Below are 13,380 nucleotides of genomic sequence, written 5' to 3'. Positions count from 1 at the left end.
GAAAGTCAAGGATTAATGCCTAGTGTGGTTATCTTGTGATGGTAAGATTACCAACTATTTGCACACGGGTTCATCCAAGTGTTTCATTTTGCCATATTAAACATGCATTGAGTTTAATAGGAGAAGGATAATTAAAGTTTTAATGATACTATTAAAAAAACCACTACTTGTTTTTCTGAAGCCATCTTTGCCTGGAAAACATTTTCCTTTTCAAATAAGCAGTCTTTTCCTATTTAGTGTGCACTCTGTGGGAACCACATTCTTTATTTAGGGTCAAGTTAAGTTCTCGCTATGTGCTAGGGACAAGTTTTATTTGTTGTTTGTCTTTCCCCGCCTACTCAATTTTGAGGGGCAACTTGTATTATTGCCTCTCTTTACCTGGTTTGATTTATGATCTTAGAAGTCAGGTCATTCTTTCCTAGGTCGAAGAAAAGAAAGGAAAAAAAAAAAAAAAAGGTCTCCTTCACCTAATACCTGATAAAATATCTGAAAAGGTCATTGCAGACCTTGACAGAGACACATACGATTTCAACCTAACCTGATAAAACAACAACTAGAAAACTTTTATCAGAAGAAAATGTAGCTTGCCATTTCCCAGCTCAATTGATGAACTTTTTTATCTGAAATGACAGACATCATAAGATAGGAAAAGCTCCAGATAAGAAACCAAATTGAGTTGTCCTGAATCAGATCCGATTGCCTGCCCCTGGTTCAAACTCCCACACCTGCTTAGAACAGGTCAATGAGCGCCTCTTGGCATGGTCCTGGAGGGGTTTGAAAACATTGCAAAAGTGGTGAACTTTGAGACTTCAGCGTTTATTCTGCGATTATAATTAACCTGCTCACCAGTTGCTATCGATCAGTTCCAAACAGAGGTGATAAAGTTTGACTAGATTTCTGGAAGTAGAAATGGAGGTTTAAAATGGGAGAGAGAGAGAAAGAAAAAAAAAGAAGTTGAAAAAATAATTTAAGGACTCAATTCTAAGATGCAAAACTAGCTCTGCAATTGGGGGATCCCAAAGCCCATGGTCTAATCATCCTTGAAATTTCCCAGCAAATTTGAGTGGTAACTTCTTAATTTCTCATTCTCCAAAACAATGTATATTTATCCATGATCATTCAATTCAGAGTGAAAGACTCAAATTCCACCTGCAGAGGCTTTTTAATAACTACAGACACAGAATGGCTTCCCTGCCTGGACTACCTGCATCTTTATAGGGGAAAAGATATTTTAAAACATCAAGTCAATTATTGGGCTCCTGCAAAATGCAGAAGGCCAGAGAACCAAATTTCCTCCATTCAGATAAGAAGCTGGACTATCCCCGCTCAATTCTGATTACAGAGCAGTAATAGATAAAACCACAGGCCACCTGCCAGAAAGAAGAAAACTTCTACTGACTGGCTGCTGGGTTCGCTCAGGCCAGTTCCCCAGGGCCCTTCTGCCTGGGGTTTTATTCAGTCTTGATCCATGCCTCATGCTCATCTTTATTAAGGTCAGAATTATCACAGTTTTCTCCTCCTCTCTCTGAAGATGTTAGAGAAAAGCAAAAATAGGGAAGATTACAGCCTGCTTTCAGGAAAGGCAATTCTGAGAGTGCCACAGGGTTTGCTCCCATAAGCAGACAACTGTCTCCCTAGAGTTGGGAGAATCCTCCAGGGTGGAGGGTTTGAGTTCAGGGAACCTCTCTCCAACTCCCTGCACACCAGGATCCAGAGGCTGAAGAGGAAGTTGGTGCAATTCCTGGGATTCCTGCCACAGCATTCACTGAAAGGTACTCAAGGGAGACCACACCCGCACTGGATGGGAGGCTGCGAGCTGCTGGGGGTGGAGTTGAGGGGAGAAGGAGCCTCTAGCCCCTCATACCTGGTGGTTCTGAAGGACAAGGCCTCACCTTCAGTGTGGCAAATGTGAAGTGAGGGAGAGTGGGTGGCACGACCCCAGAGGCTGGATTTCCCGAGATTCTGAGCTGGAGCTGTTGTTCACTCCCTGTGAGCAGATCAGTTCATCTTTCTGAGTATCTGTTTCCCTCCAGAACAAAGGAGATCATCATACCCACCTCTCCAGGAAAGGCTTGGAAGTCCCTGTCACTGATGATTTCCTCACTGGTGACAAAGGACCAACTTATTCCTCACAACGGGCTAGAGTACCAGGTTGTTAGCTGGGATCCAAACATTAAAGTACCCAAACTAGATATTTATTTTATGTAAATTAAAGCACAGTTGAGGCTATCCCTATTATCATCCCACTCATCCTCCTGTCTTTAGGAAGTGACAAAGGAATAGCGATATAGTTAACCAATAAAATGTGGAGAACTCCATCCATGAAGTGTGACATGGCCTATCAAAGGTCTTAAAGCAGCCTCAAAGGACTGCTTTCTTCTAGAACATGGCAAGGAAAAACTAGCACCCCTTTTTCTTTCTCCTGCAAACTGAAGCAGCATTGGCAACTTTCGCTCTAAAATTCAGTCCAACTTCATTGTTTAAAAGGACAGGGATAAAAATCTGGTTTAAAAGAATCACCTTTTGCCCTAAAGGAGGGCTACTAGGTTAGTGGTTTTCCAGCAAGTTCAGACCCCAGAATAGCCTGAGGGTCAACTCCCAAAAGGAGAGGTCGCTGGGCCAGAAGGTGAGTGTTGTGCCCATAAGGGGACCTTAGGAAATTCATGGGTGTAGGGGTGGGGGCATGTGACAATCGCTGACTTATCTGCTGCTGCTATAAAATGAGATCAGGAGACAGAATCCCCCCCCCCCACACTTAGTAAAACAGCATCCTGGTGATTAAGCAAAATCAAAAGCTAAATTCAGGACTGCAGGTAAGGATGGTGTTCATCTGGAAGGGTCTTGAAGACATTTTTAGGACCAAGGACTCCCAAGGAATTTACAAGAGAACAAGTAAAAATTCAATAAACATTCAATAAAAAAATTCAATAAACATCAATCTATGTCTTAAAGCACTTTTCCTGTGTATCCATAAACACTAAATAGAAAATTCTTTAAAAAAACAAAAACCAGGAGACAGACTATCAGGAAGTAGATTCATGAATAATATAGGCCTGTTTTTAAAAACTTAATTGGCTTAATAAGTGTTCAAAAATAGGTAATAACATTCACATCCTTCAAAATTCCAAAGGTTCAGACCAGTGCAGTGGAGCACACCTGTAATCCCAGCAGCTCAGGAGGCTAAGGAAGGAAGATTGCAAGTTTGAGGCCTGCCTCAGAAACTTTGTGAATCCCTGCTTCAAAATAAAAAATTAAAAGGACAGGGATGTAGCTCAGCAGTAAAGCACTTCTGCATTCAACCCCCACTACCAAAAACAAAACAAACTCTAAAGGTACCTCCATACCCATGTATATATGCAGTATTGTTCGCAAGAGCAAGAGGTGAAGCAGCTCAAGAGTCCACCTATGCATGAATGTGCAAACAAAATGTGCTCTATACTACAGTGAAATAGATTCAGCCTTAAAGAGAAAACTGGCACATACTACAGTGTAGATGAGCTTTGAAGACATTCTGTTAATTGAAACACAGAAGAACAAATGCTGTATGATTTCATGTACATGAAGTAGCTAATCAACTGCATACAGACAGAGAGCAGAATGGGAGTTTCTAGGAACTGAGGGCCTGGAAGAAATCGGGAATGATTTTTTTCTTTTTCTGAGGTATTAGAGATTGACCTAGGGGAGCTCTACCACTGAGCTACATCCCCTGACCTTTTTATTTTTGTTTGTTTATTTTAAGACAGGGTCTCACTAAGTTGTTCAAGCTGGCCTCAAATTTGCCATGCTCCTGCCTCAGTCTACTAAGCAGCTGGGATTAAAGGCATGCAGCACCATGCCCAGTTGGGAGCTATTTTTTAATGAGTATTAAGTTTCAGTTTTGAAAGATAAAAAAGTTCTGAAGATCTGTTAACACAGCAATATGAATATACTTAACACCACTGAACTGTACACATAAATATAATTAAAAATTTTTAAGCCAATCTAATTTTAACTTCTCTGTATTTTAAATGTATTCTTATTTACTAAATTAATAATGAAGCACATAAATGAGTACAAAAATAGCTAAAATGATTACAATCTTTTTAAAGTTCCAAGGCACAAATGTGAATGTCCTTTCCCAGCCTCATCCCTCACCCATCCTCATCCTCCCCACAGTCCACCAAAGCCACAAATTCATACTTCAAATTCTTTACAAATGATCTCTAGAATATCTCCAGCGATAATTTGTGTATTTTCAAGTGAAAACAATCTATTCTTCTTTTTTATACAGAGTATGGTGCTCTATACACTATTAAAATCCTACCGACTTCCTTAATGACCTTCATGATTATTTATGCCTCCATGACACTTATGGTTCATATGTACCACATATATACAAACAGTCCCCTAATTATGTGCATTTAGGTTATTTCCAACTTTTTTTTTTATTATGAACAGTAATGAAATGAATATGTGCTGCTTATTTGTAGAACGAAATTTCTTCCTAGAAGTCAAAATTTCTATGTCAAACTGGGCATGGTGCTCGCCTGTAATCCTAGCAGCTTGGGAGGCTGAGGCAGGAGGATCATGAGTCTCAGCAAAAAGCAAGGTGCTAAACAACTCATTGAGACCCTGTCTCCAAATAAAATACAAAAAAGGGGAATATGGCTCAGTGGTTTAGTGCTCTTGAATTTAATCCCTGGTGCAAAAAAAAAAAAAAAATCTATGTCAAGGCTATCGACTTTGTAACTTGACTGATACCACCAGGGACCTCCATAAAGGTTGTACCAATTTACACTGCCAGCCAGGTATCAGAGTTCCTGTTTCCCCACACCTTAGAGTATATTTGTTTTCTTAGTACATTTAAGACAGAAAAAAAATATAGGGGGGATACAGAAGAAAATGTTATCTACAACTGTGTCCTGTGCATCATTCCACCTGAGTGCTTAGAAAGTGCCTAGCAAATGTGGCCGACCTTGTGATAGGACACAATTGGGCAGTGACAGGTCTCACTGGGGGTAGTGACATGCCCCAGGCGGCCCCAACACACCTTCCTTATTGAATTGGTTCTCTACTTAGCACCACAGACCAGTTCCAACTCTGACTGACCTGCTCAGGGTGGTAACCGGAAAGTTAAACAACTTCGGTTTTCCTGAAGACTGACAAATTGTTCTCTAGTCAAACAGGCTACTTCAGAGTTGGTCTCACAAAATAAATGAACTGGCTCTGAAAGCAACTGGCTTAATTGATAAGCAATCCCCCAGAGGTCCAAAATACACTACAGCATTTTCCACAGATCTCCGCCATAAACAAACTCTTGGAGCACCTTGAGTGCCCCACCCTGCACCTAATGGAACAAAACTTTTAAAAGAAATTGGCACACCTGTATTTCATTGTTATTTTCATGGAGCTTTCAAATGATTCAAAATTTTTGAGGTCCTTTGAGAATATTATAATTGCTTGTTTCTCCATGACACAAAAGAATTAATATTGCTTAGTAAAATATATTCCTTAGCCTTTCCAGGAACACCTACCACCACATGATATCCTTCAAGGCATATTTACATATAATTTCCATATCAGTCTCCTTTTCAGTCTCAAATATACACACACATTAATTCATTGAGAGCATCAACTGTACCGTGGAGTAATGTACATACACTATTTTAAGACTGTATTTCCATGAGTTTTGCCAAATGTATATACCAGTGTGACCACCACAACTGGTTATTTAATCCTCCTGCCACTGTTATACAACACACATGGATCCCAGCCCTTGAAATGCAAAAACAGACTGTGTGTTTCCACTGGCATGTGACCATGCATCCTCCCTGCAAACACCGCCAGTGTCCAGGATGCATTTCCAGGACTACAGTGATGGGCAACAGTGTTCTGAGACCTAGTATCTACTCACCCACAGCGTCCCTAGAGACAGTAGACTTTGAAAGCCCTGCTTCCTCCAGCAGTTCCCCAAGGTTTCCAGGACTCTCTCCATCCTGCCCAAGCTCCCTCGAGGCTCTCAGTTTGCCTCTTAAAGGACTCAAGCAGCCATTCCCTGTAGTTTGACCAGGGCAGGGTAGAGACTGGGGCAATATCTCCCAGATCTCTACTCAAATATTTGTCAAGTGCCCAGCATGTGCCAGGCACTTAAATATGAGTAAGATTCCACACCTGCCCTCAGGAAGGTCACAGAACTCCACTTATGTGCCTAATTAATGGATTTCAATAATTGTTTCAGGGTCATTGCTCATATTGAACTTGGAATGAGTTAAAGTCCACATACATTAGTCAGGGCAGAATAATTTCTTCCAACCTAAGTGCAGGGCTTTACAGATAGCCCTGTTGCCTTTTATCATCTTGATTTTTGTCTTATTCCAATAACCAATGTAAGAACTCTGGCAAGATGTTAACTATTAATACCAAAGCAGATAATACTTCACAGAAAAATAAAGGTGTAGTCTAAATTTCTCCTCATTGAATTAGTCTTTGTGGTTTTACTTGTGTTAATAAATACATTTTTAAGCAAAAGGCGGGCCATGTTGCATTATTTCATGGCACTACACAGTATATTGATAAGTGAGGACATATCTTCTTTTTTTCTTTCTTTCATTTTGTTTTTGTTTTAACTGCAGGTTCTTTTCTTGGCCAACTCCTTCAATACCCAGTGCAGGGCTGGGGTTGCAGCTCAGTGGTAAAGCGCTTGCCTAGTCCGTGTGAGGCACTAGGTTTGAAGCTCAGCACCACATAAATAACTACATAGGTAGATAAATAAATAAATAAAGGTATTGTGTTGGTCTACAACTAAAAAAGAAAAAAAGGCCCAGTGCAGATGGCACCACTTAGGTGAAGACTTCTAGACACTCACATGGAGGGAAGAACCTTCTCTGCTTTCTCTTCTTTGTTCCCAGCTAATTCCCCTAGACCAGGTCAGGGAGTCATTTACCTATTTCATGTCTACTTATGACCAACCATCCTATTCACTGGAGACTGTTCAGGTCAGCACTAAAAGTTCCGGGAATCTCCTCAGTCCAGGGGGGCAAAAAAAAAAAAAAAAAACAGAAAAATTGGTCACTGTACATAACAGTGAGTGTGTTTAATAAAATGTCATGATTTGTGAAGGGACAAAGCCAAATACTATACATCACAAGTGTCACCTTATCTAATTAAGACAACATTAAAAGTAGTCCTGATGATCCCATTTTACAGAAAAAGAGGTAGATTGAGATCACATGGGGCACCTGGAACCCAAACTAGGTCTGCCCAACTTCAGACACCTGTGCTCTTTCCAGCGCACTGTATTGCCACCTCAGAGGTGGGTGGTCACTAGCTCCCCACCGAGCTCTTAGCAAGCAGCATGGAAACCATTCTCCTCCTCCCATCACCAGAGTTGGCCACCTAAGCTACCAGGCATTGACCAAAGGACCTTGTGAGGGAAGAACACGTTAAGGGGCTGGGGATATGGCTCAGGGTTAAAGTGCTTGCCTAGTGAGCAGGAGGCCCCAGGTTTGACACCGGCCCCCAGCACCCCCCACACACAGAGACAGAATCTGGGGGAGTAGCTGGGGTGGAGAGCTCCTCCAGCATGTGTTAGGCCCAGGCCCCTAGGCTCACTCTCCACAAGGGGAAGGGGTGGGAGGGGCCACTGCTTTTGGAGGAAATGATGCTTTTATGTAAGCCCCGCCCACCAGCAGAACATGCTGAAGGTCTCAGCGCCAACAACCCGACATGCCTGGCCTTCCTTCAGAGACAACGTAGCACCTTCATAACTTGACCACTTAAAACTCTTGGCTGTGGCAGGAAAGAAAACCCAGGGGCTTCCTGAAAGAAGGGTGGGGTGGAGCTGAGCCAGAGCCAGGAGCAGTCCTGGCTAGATGCTCCTCAAAGGTTAGCTCCCACTGTTGACCCTGGAATTTGGGGAACCAGGACTTCAGTACCTCCCTGTGCGGAGGGCTTGCAAGGTGAAATCCAAATACCCACAGTGAGCACTCACACAGTGTCACTTTGTGTTGTAACTACTGCTGAGGCTGTAACTTGGAGGTCCCCAACATCTCCTGGTCTTTAGATTTGCATCTTCCTTCTTTTTCTTAAGCAAATACCAAATTCTCACTCCAAGACTACAGGGGTTCCAAAGGAAACGCCCAGTGCCACCCTGAAGACTGTGGGGGCCATTCCTCCCTATTTTAAATCCTATTTTAAACCAGAGGCCCCAGAAGGGGTTCAGAAGAGACCCCAGAGAATAAGAACGCAGGGCGGAAGCGCCCTACACACCCCCCTCCAGCCACCATTATATGGAGACTCTGCCACACACTATCTCAAAGGTCCACCCGCAGAGATTGGTGCGGGCCCCTCCTCCCCCCCAGGGGTGCCATCTGGTTTCCCAGTGTGGGGAAGGGGGACGCAGGGAGCCGTAGTCCCAACCCCCAGCCCCGGCGCCACGTCCTTGGTTAATCAGTTTACCTGGGATGTGTATTTGGATGCCTACCCCCACTCCCGGAGAGCTACCCCAGCCACCCAGGGCCAGAGAATAATTTAAAAGGTCTTCAAAGCCAGTGTCCCTACAGGAGCCAGTTCAATACTGGAAACAGGGAGAGGCAGACTTTACTCTTCAAAGCCAGAACAAAAGCAAAGGGTTTAGCACTTAGTAGGTAGTCAATAAATGTTAACTTTGTTTCTCTCTGGGCTTCCCCTCCCTCCAAAGAGCCAACTCAATTCAAACCCGATCCTCCAGTCCTCCTTGAAATTCCTCAGACCAGAGGTCGTTTGCATTTTGAATTAGTGGTTGCCACTTCCCTGTCTCTCTCAGCCGAAGTGCCAGGCCGAGAGATCAATTCATTCATCTACAAATCCGGGAAGTGGGGCTGATTGCAGTCCCTCCCAGGTCTGAATTGCGTCCATCATGATTTCTAAGCCCTGCCTAAAAGGGGGAAGAGGAGGTTCAAGGTGTGGAAGCAGCTGCAAAGTCTCTATTTAACCCGGAAAATATAAAGAACCGGAGGTGTCTGGCCCCATCCCAGCCCTGCGGACCTGGGACTACGGGACCACACAGCGCCCAGAAGACCCACCCAGCGCAGACCCCAGTTCAATCCACCCCCAGGCGGTCTCCTTTGCTGGTCCCTCCTGTTTCCGGCGTGAAACCCACCCCTCCACACACGGGAAAATCATCTGCCACCTGGAGGGATCCTCCAACTGGGCTGCCAAATGGCCTGGATCTCAGGTCCAAGCCAGTGTAATCAGGGCTCCACTGAGGCGGCTGAGGAGGGTGGGGAGGAAACCGGAGCAGAAACCCCGCGGGGTCGCCAGCGCCGTCCTCCCAGGCTCCGCGGGCTGGGAGCCGGACGGACTCTGGGTCTGGGCTTGTCTCCGCTTCATCTTTTTTTTTTTTTGTTACCGCCCTACAGCCCATCGCCACCAGCATGTCTTCCAGTTTGCTTACGTTGGAAACTCGATGGCATCAAGCACCCTCCCCCACCCAACACTTTAAATCTCCAGCCCCAGGAGGGTTGGAGACAGCCAGCCTGATGCCGGCCCCCTTTCGGGGTCCTCCCGCAGTACTCACCGAGATTGGGGTGTCGGGCGGCGGGGTTGGCCCGCCCGGGCAGGCTGTGCAGGACCGGACTGTCGAAGGGGCCGGCGGAGGCGGCGGCGGCCGCGGCCCAGGACGCGCCCACGTCGGCCATGTAGGCCGGGTAGGGGCTGGAGTAGGAGCCCGCGAAGCCCGCGCGCCCGTACTGCTCGCGGCCGGCCAGGCCCGCGCCCGCCGCCCCGCCGCCACTGCCGTAGGCCGCGGCTTCCCGGGCGGCGGCGGCGGCGGCGGCAGCCAGGGACCCTGTGGTCCCCGGGAAGGAGAAGCGCGGGGACACCGGTGGCGGGGTGTAGGCGGCTCCCTCGGCTCCCGCCTGGCTCCAGCCTGGGCTGCCCTGCTGTGTCCCGGGAGCGGCACCCGACGGGGCCGCGCCCGAGCTGCCGCCCGAGGCGGCTCCGGTGGCAGCACCCCCGCCACCACCCTGGAGGTAGGACAGGCCCAGCACCGAGGAAGGCACCCGCGGCGTGGGCACGTAGACCGGCGAGGACGCAGCGCCCGCGCCGTGCATGAAGGCGCCGGGGCCGCCCGCCTCGTAGGCCCCCGGCGGCGGCCCGTGGTTGGCGGCCATGGCCAGGCTCTGGTACATCGCCCCCGGGAGCTCTTCGCGTCGCCCTCCTCGCTGGTCAAAGAGCCGCGCGGGGAGAGAAGACCACGAGACTAGTAATGTACGTGTGAGGGACTGTCACAAAAATGATTAAAAACCAAAGGGAAAAAGACCAAGGCCCTCAAAGAGGTCTGCATATTAAATCCAGCATCGAGCAAAGGCTCTGGGCTCCTGTTTACTCAGGAAAATCGAAATTGCAGTTTTGGTGGTTCCGGAAGGTGGTGCAGGAGGGGCCTCTCCGCCCAGGGCCTGGAGGTCTGGAGCGCTCAGGGCGGCACAAAACGCAAGGTGGTGCCTGGGCGCTGGTGTGGGGGCACCCGCCTTCGGGTAACCCACTTGCCACGTCCAGAGGTCTTGGTCCTGCGCGGGTCGCAGTGCACTGCCTCCAGAGCACCCGCAGCGCCAGGCGGAAGCCTCCAATTCCGAAGGCCTAGAGGACTCCTTCGCCTTGCTGCAGCCAGGGTCCTAAAGGAAGAACGACAAAATGAGAAAAAGAGGTTCATCCAGAGCTTTCAGAGGTCACCGTCCCCAAGCTTGGTTGGTTCTCCTGCCCTGCAAACTAAATGCCCGACTCAGGCTCGGCTTCCTAGGCCGCGCGGTTCCGAGGACAGACGCCGCCTTTGTTTTGCCCCGGCGGTGGGGTATTGCAAGCCTCTGGTAGGGTGCCCTGTGGCAGTGGGGTCTTGGACATGTAGGATCTAGACCAGTTTGATTGTGATCTAGGTCGTTTATTTTTGATCGCTTATTAGGAAGGACTTTAATTTTACCTTATTCTTCAAAGCATATTTTTGCTACAATATTTTATGAATTCGAGAGTTTCAGATTAGGGGGATGCCTGGGACCCAAGAACTCTCCCTCCCCTCCCCCCCCCCCATTTCTCCTTGAGCAAACCTGGCCAAGAACTTTTAGATTGTCAGAGGGGAAACAATGACAATCTTTATAAAAACCAGTAACCTAAGAAAGTTTTGTTTGCAATCTTAAAAACAAAAAGGCTAGAGGTAGAGTCTCAATGTTTATAAATGAGCAACTGTGTCTGCAAAATCTCTAAAAAGGATCATGAAACCCCTTATCCATACACTATACCGTGTGGATGTCAAATCAGACTAGCTACGTGTTTATAGCAAACAGTTATATTTTAGACATTTTACAGATTGCATATGGGGACCAAAAGAGTAGAAGAAATGTACAAGATCACTTTACAGAACAACTCAGTGAACCATTCTAATTCACTGGACAGTTTTTGTTTGTTTTTTTTTTTTCCCTGTGGAATCACAGGTCCACCCATATGCAGAATCAGCACACCAGTGAGACTGCTTGGGAAAAGCACAGTTCATAGAGTTTGACTGTATGCTTCCTAGCATCCTGTGTTCATAATGCCAGAGATTTTTGTTTTTTCTTCTTCCTAAAAACATAGAACTCCACTTTCTGAAGCACCTGTTGTGCCCCAGGTCCTTTTCCCAGATCCTGCACCCTAAGTCAAGGGGTCTTCCCTCATTTTACAAAAGAGGGAAAGGAAGCATTGAAAAATTTTGAAACTCATCTAAGATCAAAGTACAATTAGAGGGCATGGGGGGGTGTCCATAAGGCTCCAAGAGCTTGAACCCGTCCAAGACACCCACATTTCTCTCCTCCAGAAAAGACAGCTGCTTCTCACAGTAGTTTCTTTTTATTGCAACAGCAGACTTACAAGGATATTAACTGAACCATGTATTAAATCTAGGCTCTGTCACTTAGTAAATTAATAACTTTTAGATGAATCACTTAACTTCTCTGTGCCTCAGTTCCTCACCTACAAAGTACAAATATTAAAGGCTTCTGTCTCCTACAGCCAATGTGAGAATTAAGAGCATGAATTATAAATGAATACACATAAAGTATTTATAATAAGGTCTTACAACAGGCACACAGAAAGTTCTATATAACTGTTGGCTATTATTACAGATTTTTAATATACTATAAAAAGCACCTGAGACATAATATATGCCACAATAAATGATTACCTTTATTATTGTAAAAATTCTAAAAGTGGAATTTTTACTACACTTAATTATATAATACTTTCTACCATTTTTTCAACATCACTAGTAACAATAATAAAATTAATGGCACTGAATTACTTAGACACATGGTAACTGCTAAATGGCTGTTTTATTTGCTTTCAAAATACACAATAAACTATTGGTTTGGTGCACATTTCCTTCCATCAAGTTTAGTTAGAAGATGGATACAAAAAAATTGAACTGAGGTCACCAACATTTATTTTTGAAAACAAAAGCAAAAAATTAATACCTCCTAGTAGTCTCTGGGCTTCAATAAGTAAATAAATAGGTTTCCCTTAATAAAATATCCAATATTTAACTTTTATATCAAATAGCTGACCTATTTAGTTGCATTTTCTGTAAAACTCAAGTCTTGTAATTCTAAAATGTAACGTTGTAAATTTTCTTTTCTCATAAAGCTGCAAAAAAGGAAGGAAATTCAGAATTTTGCAATCCAACTTGCAGTATATAGGTGCGAAATTTAAAACTTTAAAATATAAATGCTAGAAATGTTACAAATCTAACATTTGTCTTTTTAGTACGTTCTCTGCCTTTCCAAGTGGCTGATATATTACCTCGAAGTTGGATAACTGGAACCACAGAAGATGGAGAAATTACCCCTCTATATCATTCTGGAAAGTTAAGAAACTATACCCTTAAGAGGCTTGCTTGTTTCTGTAATTGAGCCTTGGTCCTGCCTACCGCAGACAAGCCCAGCGAGCTCTTGAGACTGGCAAAAGAGTGTGGCCCGTGCCCCAGTTTTCCCCCTCCTGATCACTCGTCCCAATTCACCTCAAGTTCTCAGGCCCAAAGGAAATACTTCTTCCTTTCATGATTTAACCGACGGCCCTTTTCTGAACTATCTTTTCAAAGTGAGAAAATTGCAAGCGCCTGAATGCTTGCGACCTTTTACAGGACTGAGCTCGCGCCCGCTCTCGGCCTACCGCGCAGAAAACTGTCACCCAGGAGCGTCCTCACTGGCCAGCAGTAACCAAACCTGCCGAAATCCGGGATAAGGAGACTCAGAAGTATGGGGGGCATTACCCCGGCAACCCATTGAAGCTTTTCTTTCTTTAGACTCTGGAAACCTACTCTGTCTGCCTTCCCTCTCCGAGAAGCACAGGAAATGCTTCCCTGAGGTCTTCCCCAACCTGCCCAACAGCGCGGGCCAAGCA

General features: G+C 45.4%; 1 protein-coding gene across 2 annotated transcripts in view; it reads right to left on the bottom strand.

Moving 5' to 3' along the window:
- Positions 1–10,148, bottom strand: part of Gata4 (GATA binding protein 4) — a 40,679-nt gene extending 30,531 nt beyond the window's left edge. For both annotated transcript variants that reach the window (XM_027927127.2, XM_027927128.2), the window contains exon 1: positions 9,536–10,148. In XM_027927127.2, coding sequence (XP_027782928.1) covers positions 9,536–10,148 — 613 coding nt within the window. The remainder of the gene's footprint in view (positions 1–9,535) is intronic.
- Positions 10,149–13,380: the final 3,232 nt, after the last annotated feature.

Source organism: Marmota flaviventris, chromosome 3, assembly GCF_047511675.1.
Source record: "Marmota flaviventris isolate mMarFla1 chromosome 3, mMarFla1.hap1, whole genome shotgun sequence".
NCBI lineage: Eukaryota > Metazoa > Chordata > Mammalia > Rodentia > Sciuridae > Marmota > Marmota flaviventris.
This window is presented reverse-complemented; position numbering and strand designations above follow the sequence as displayed.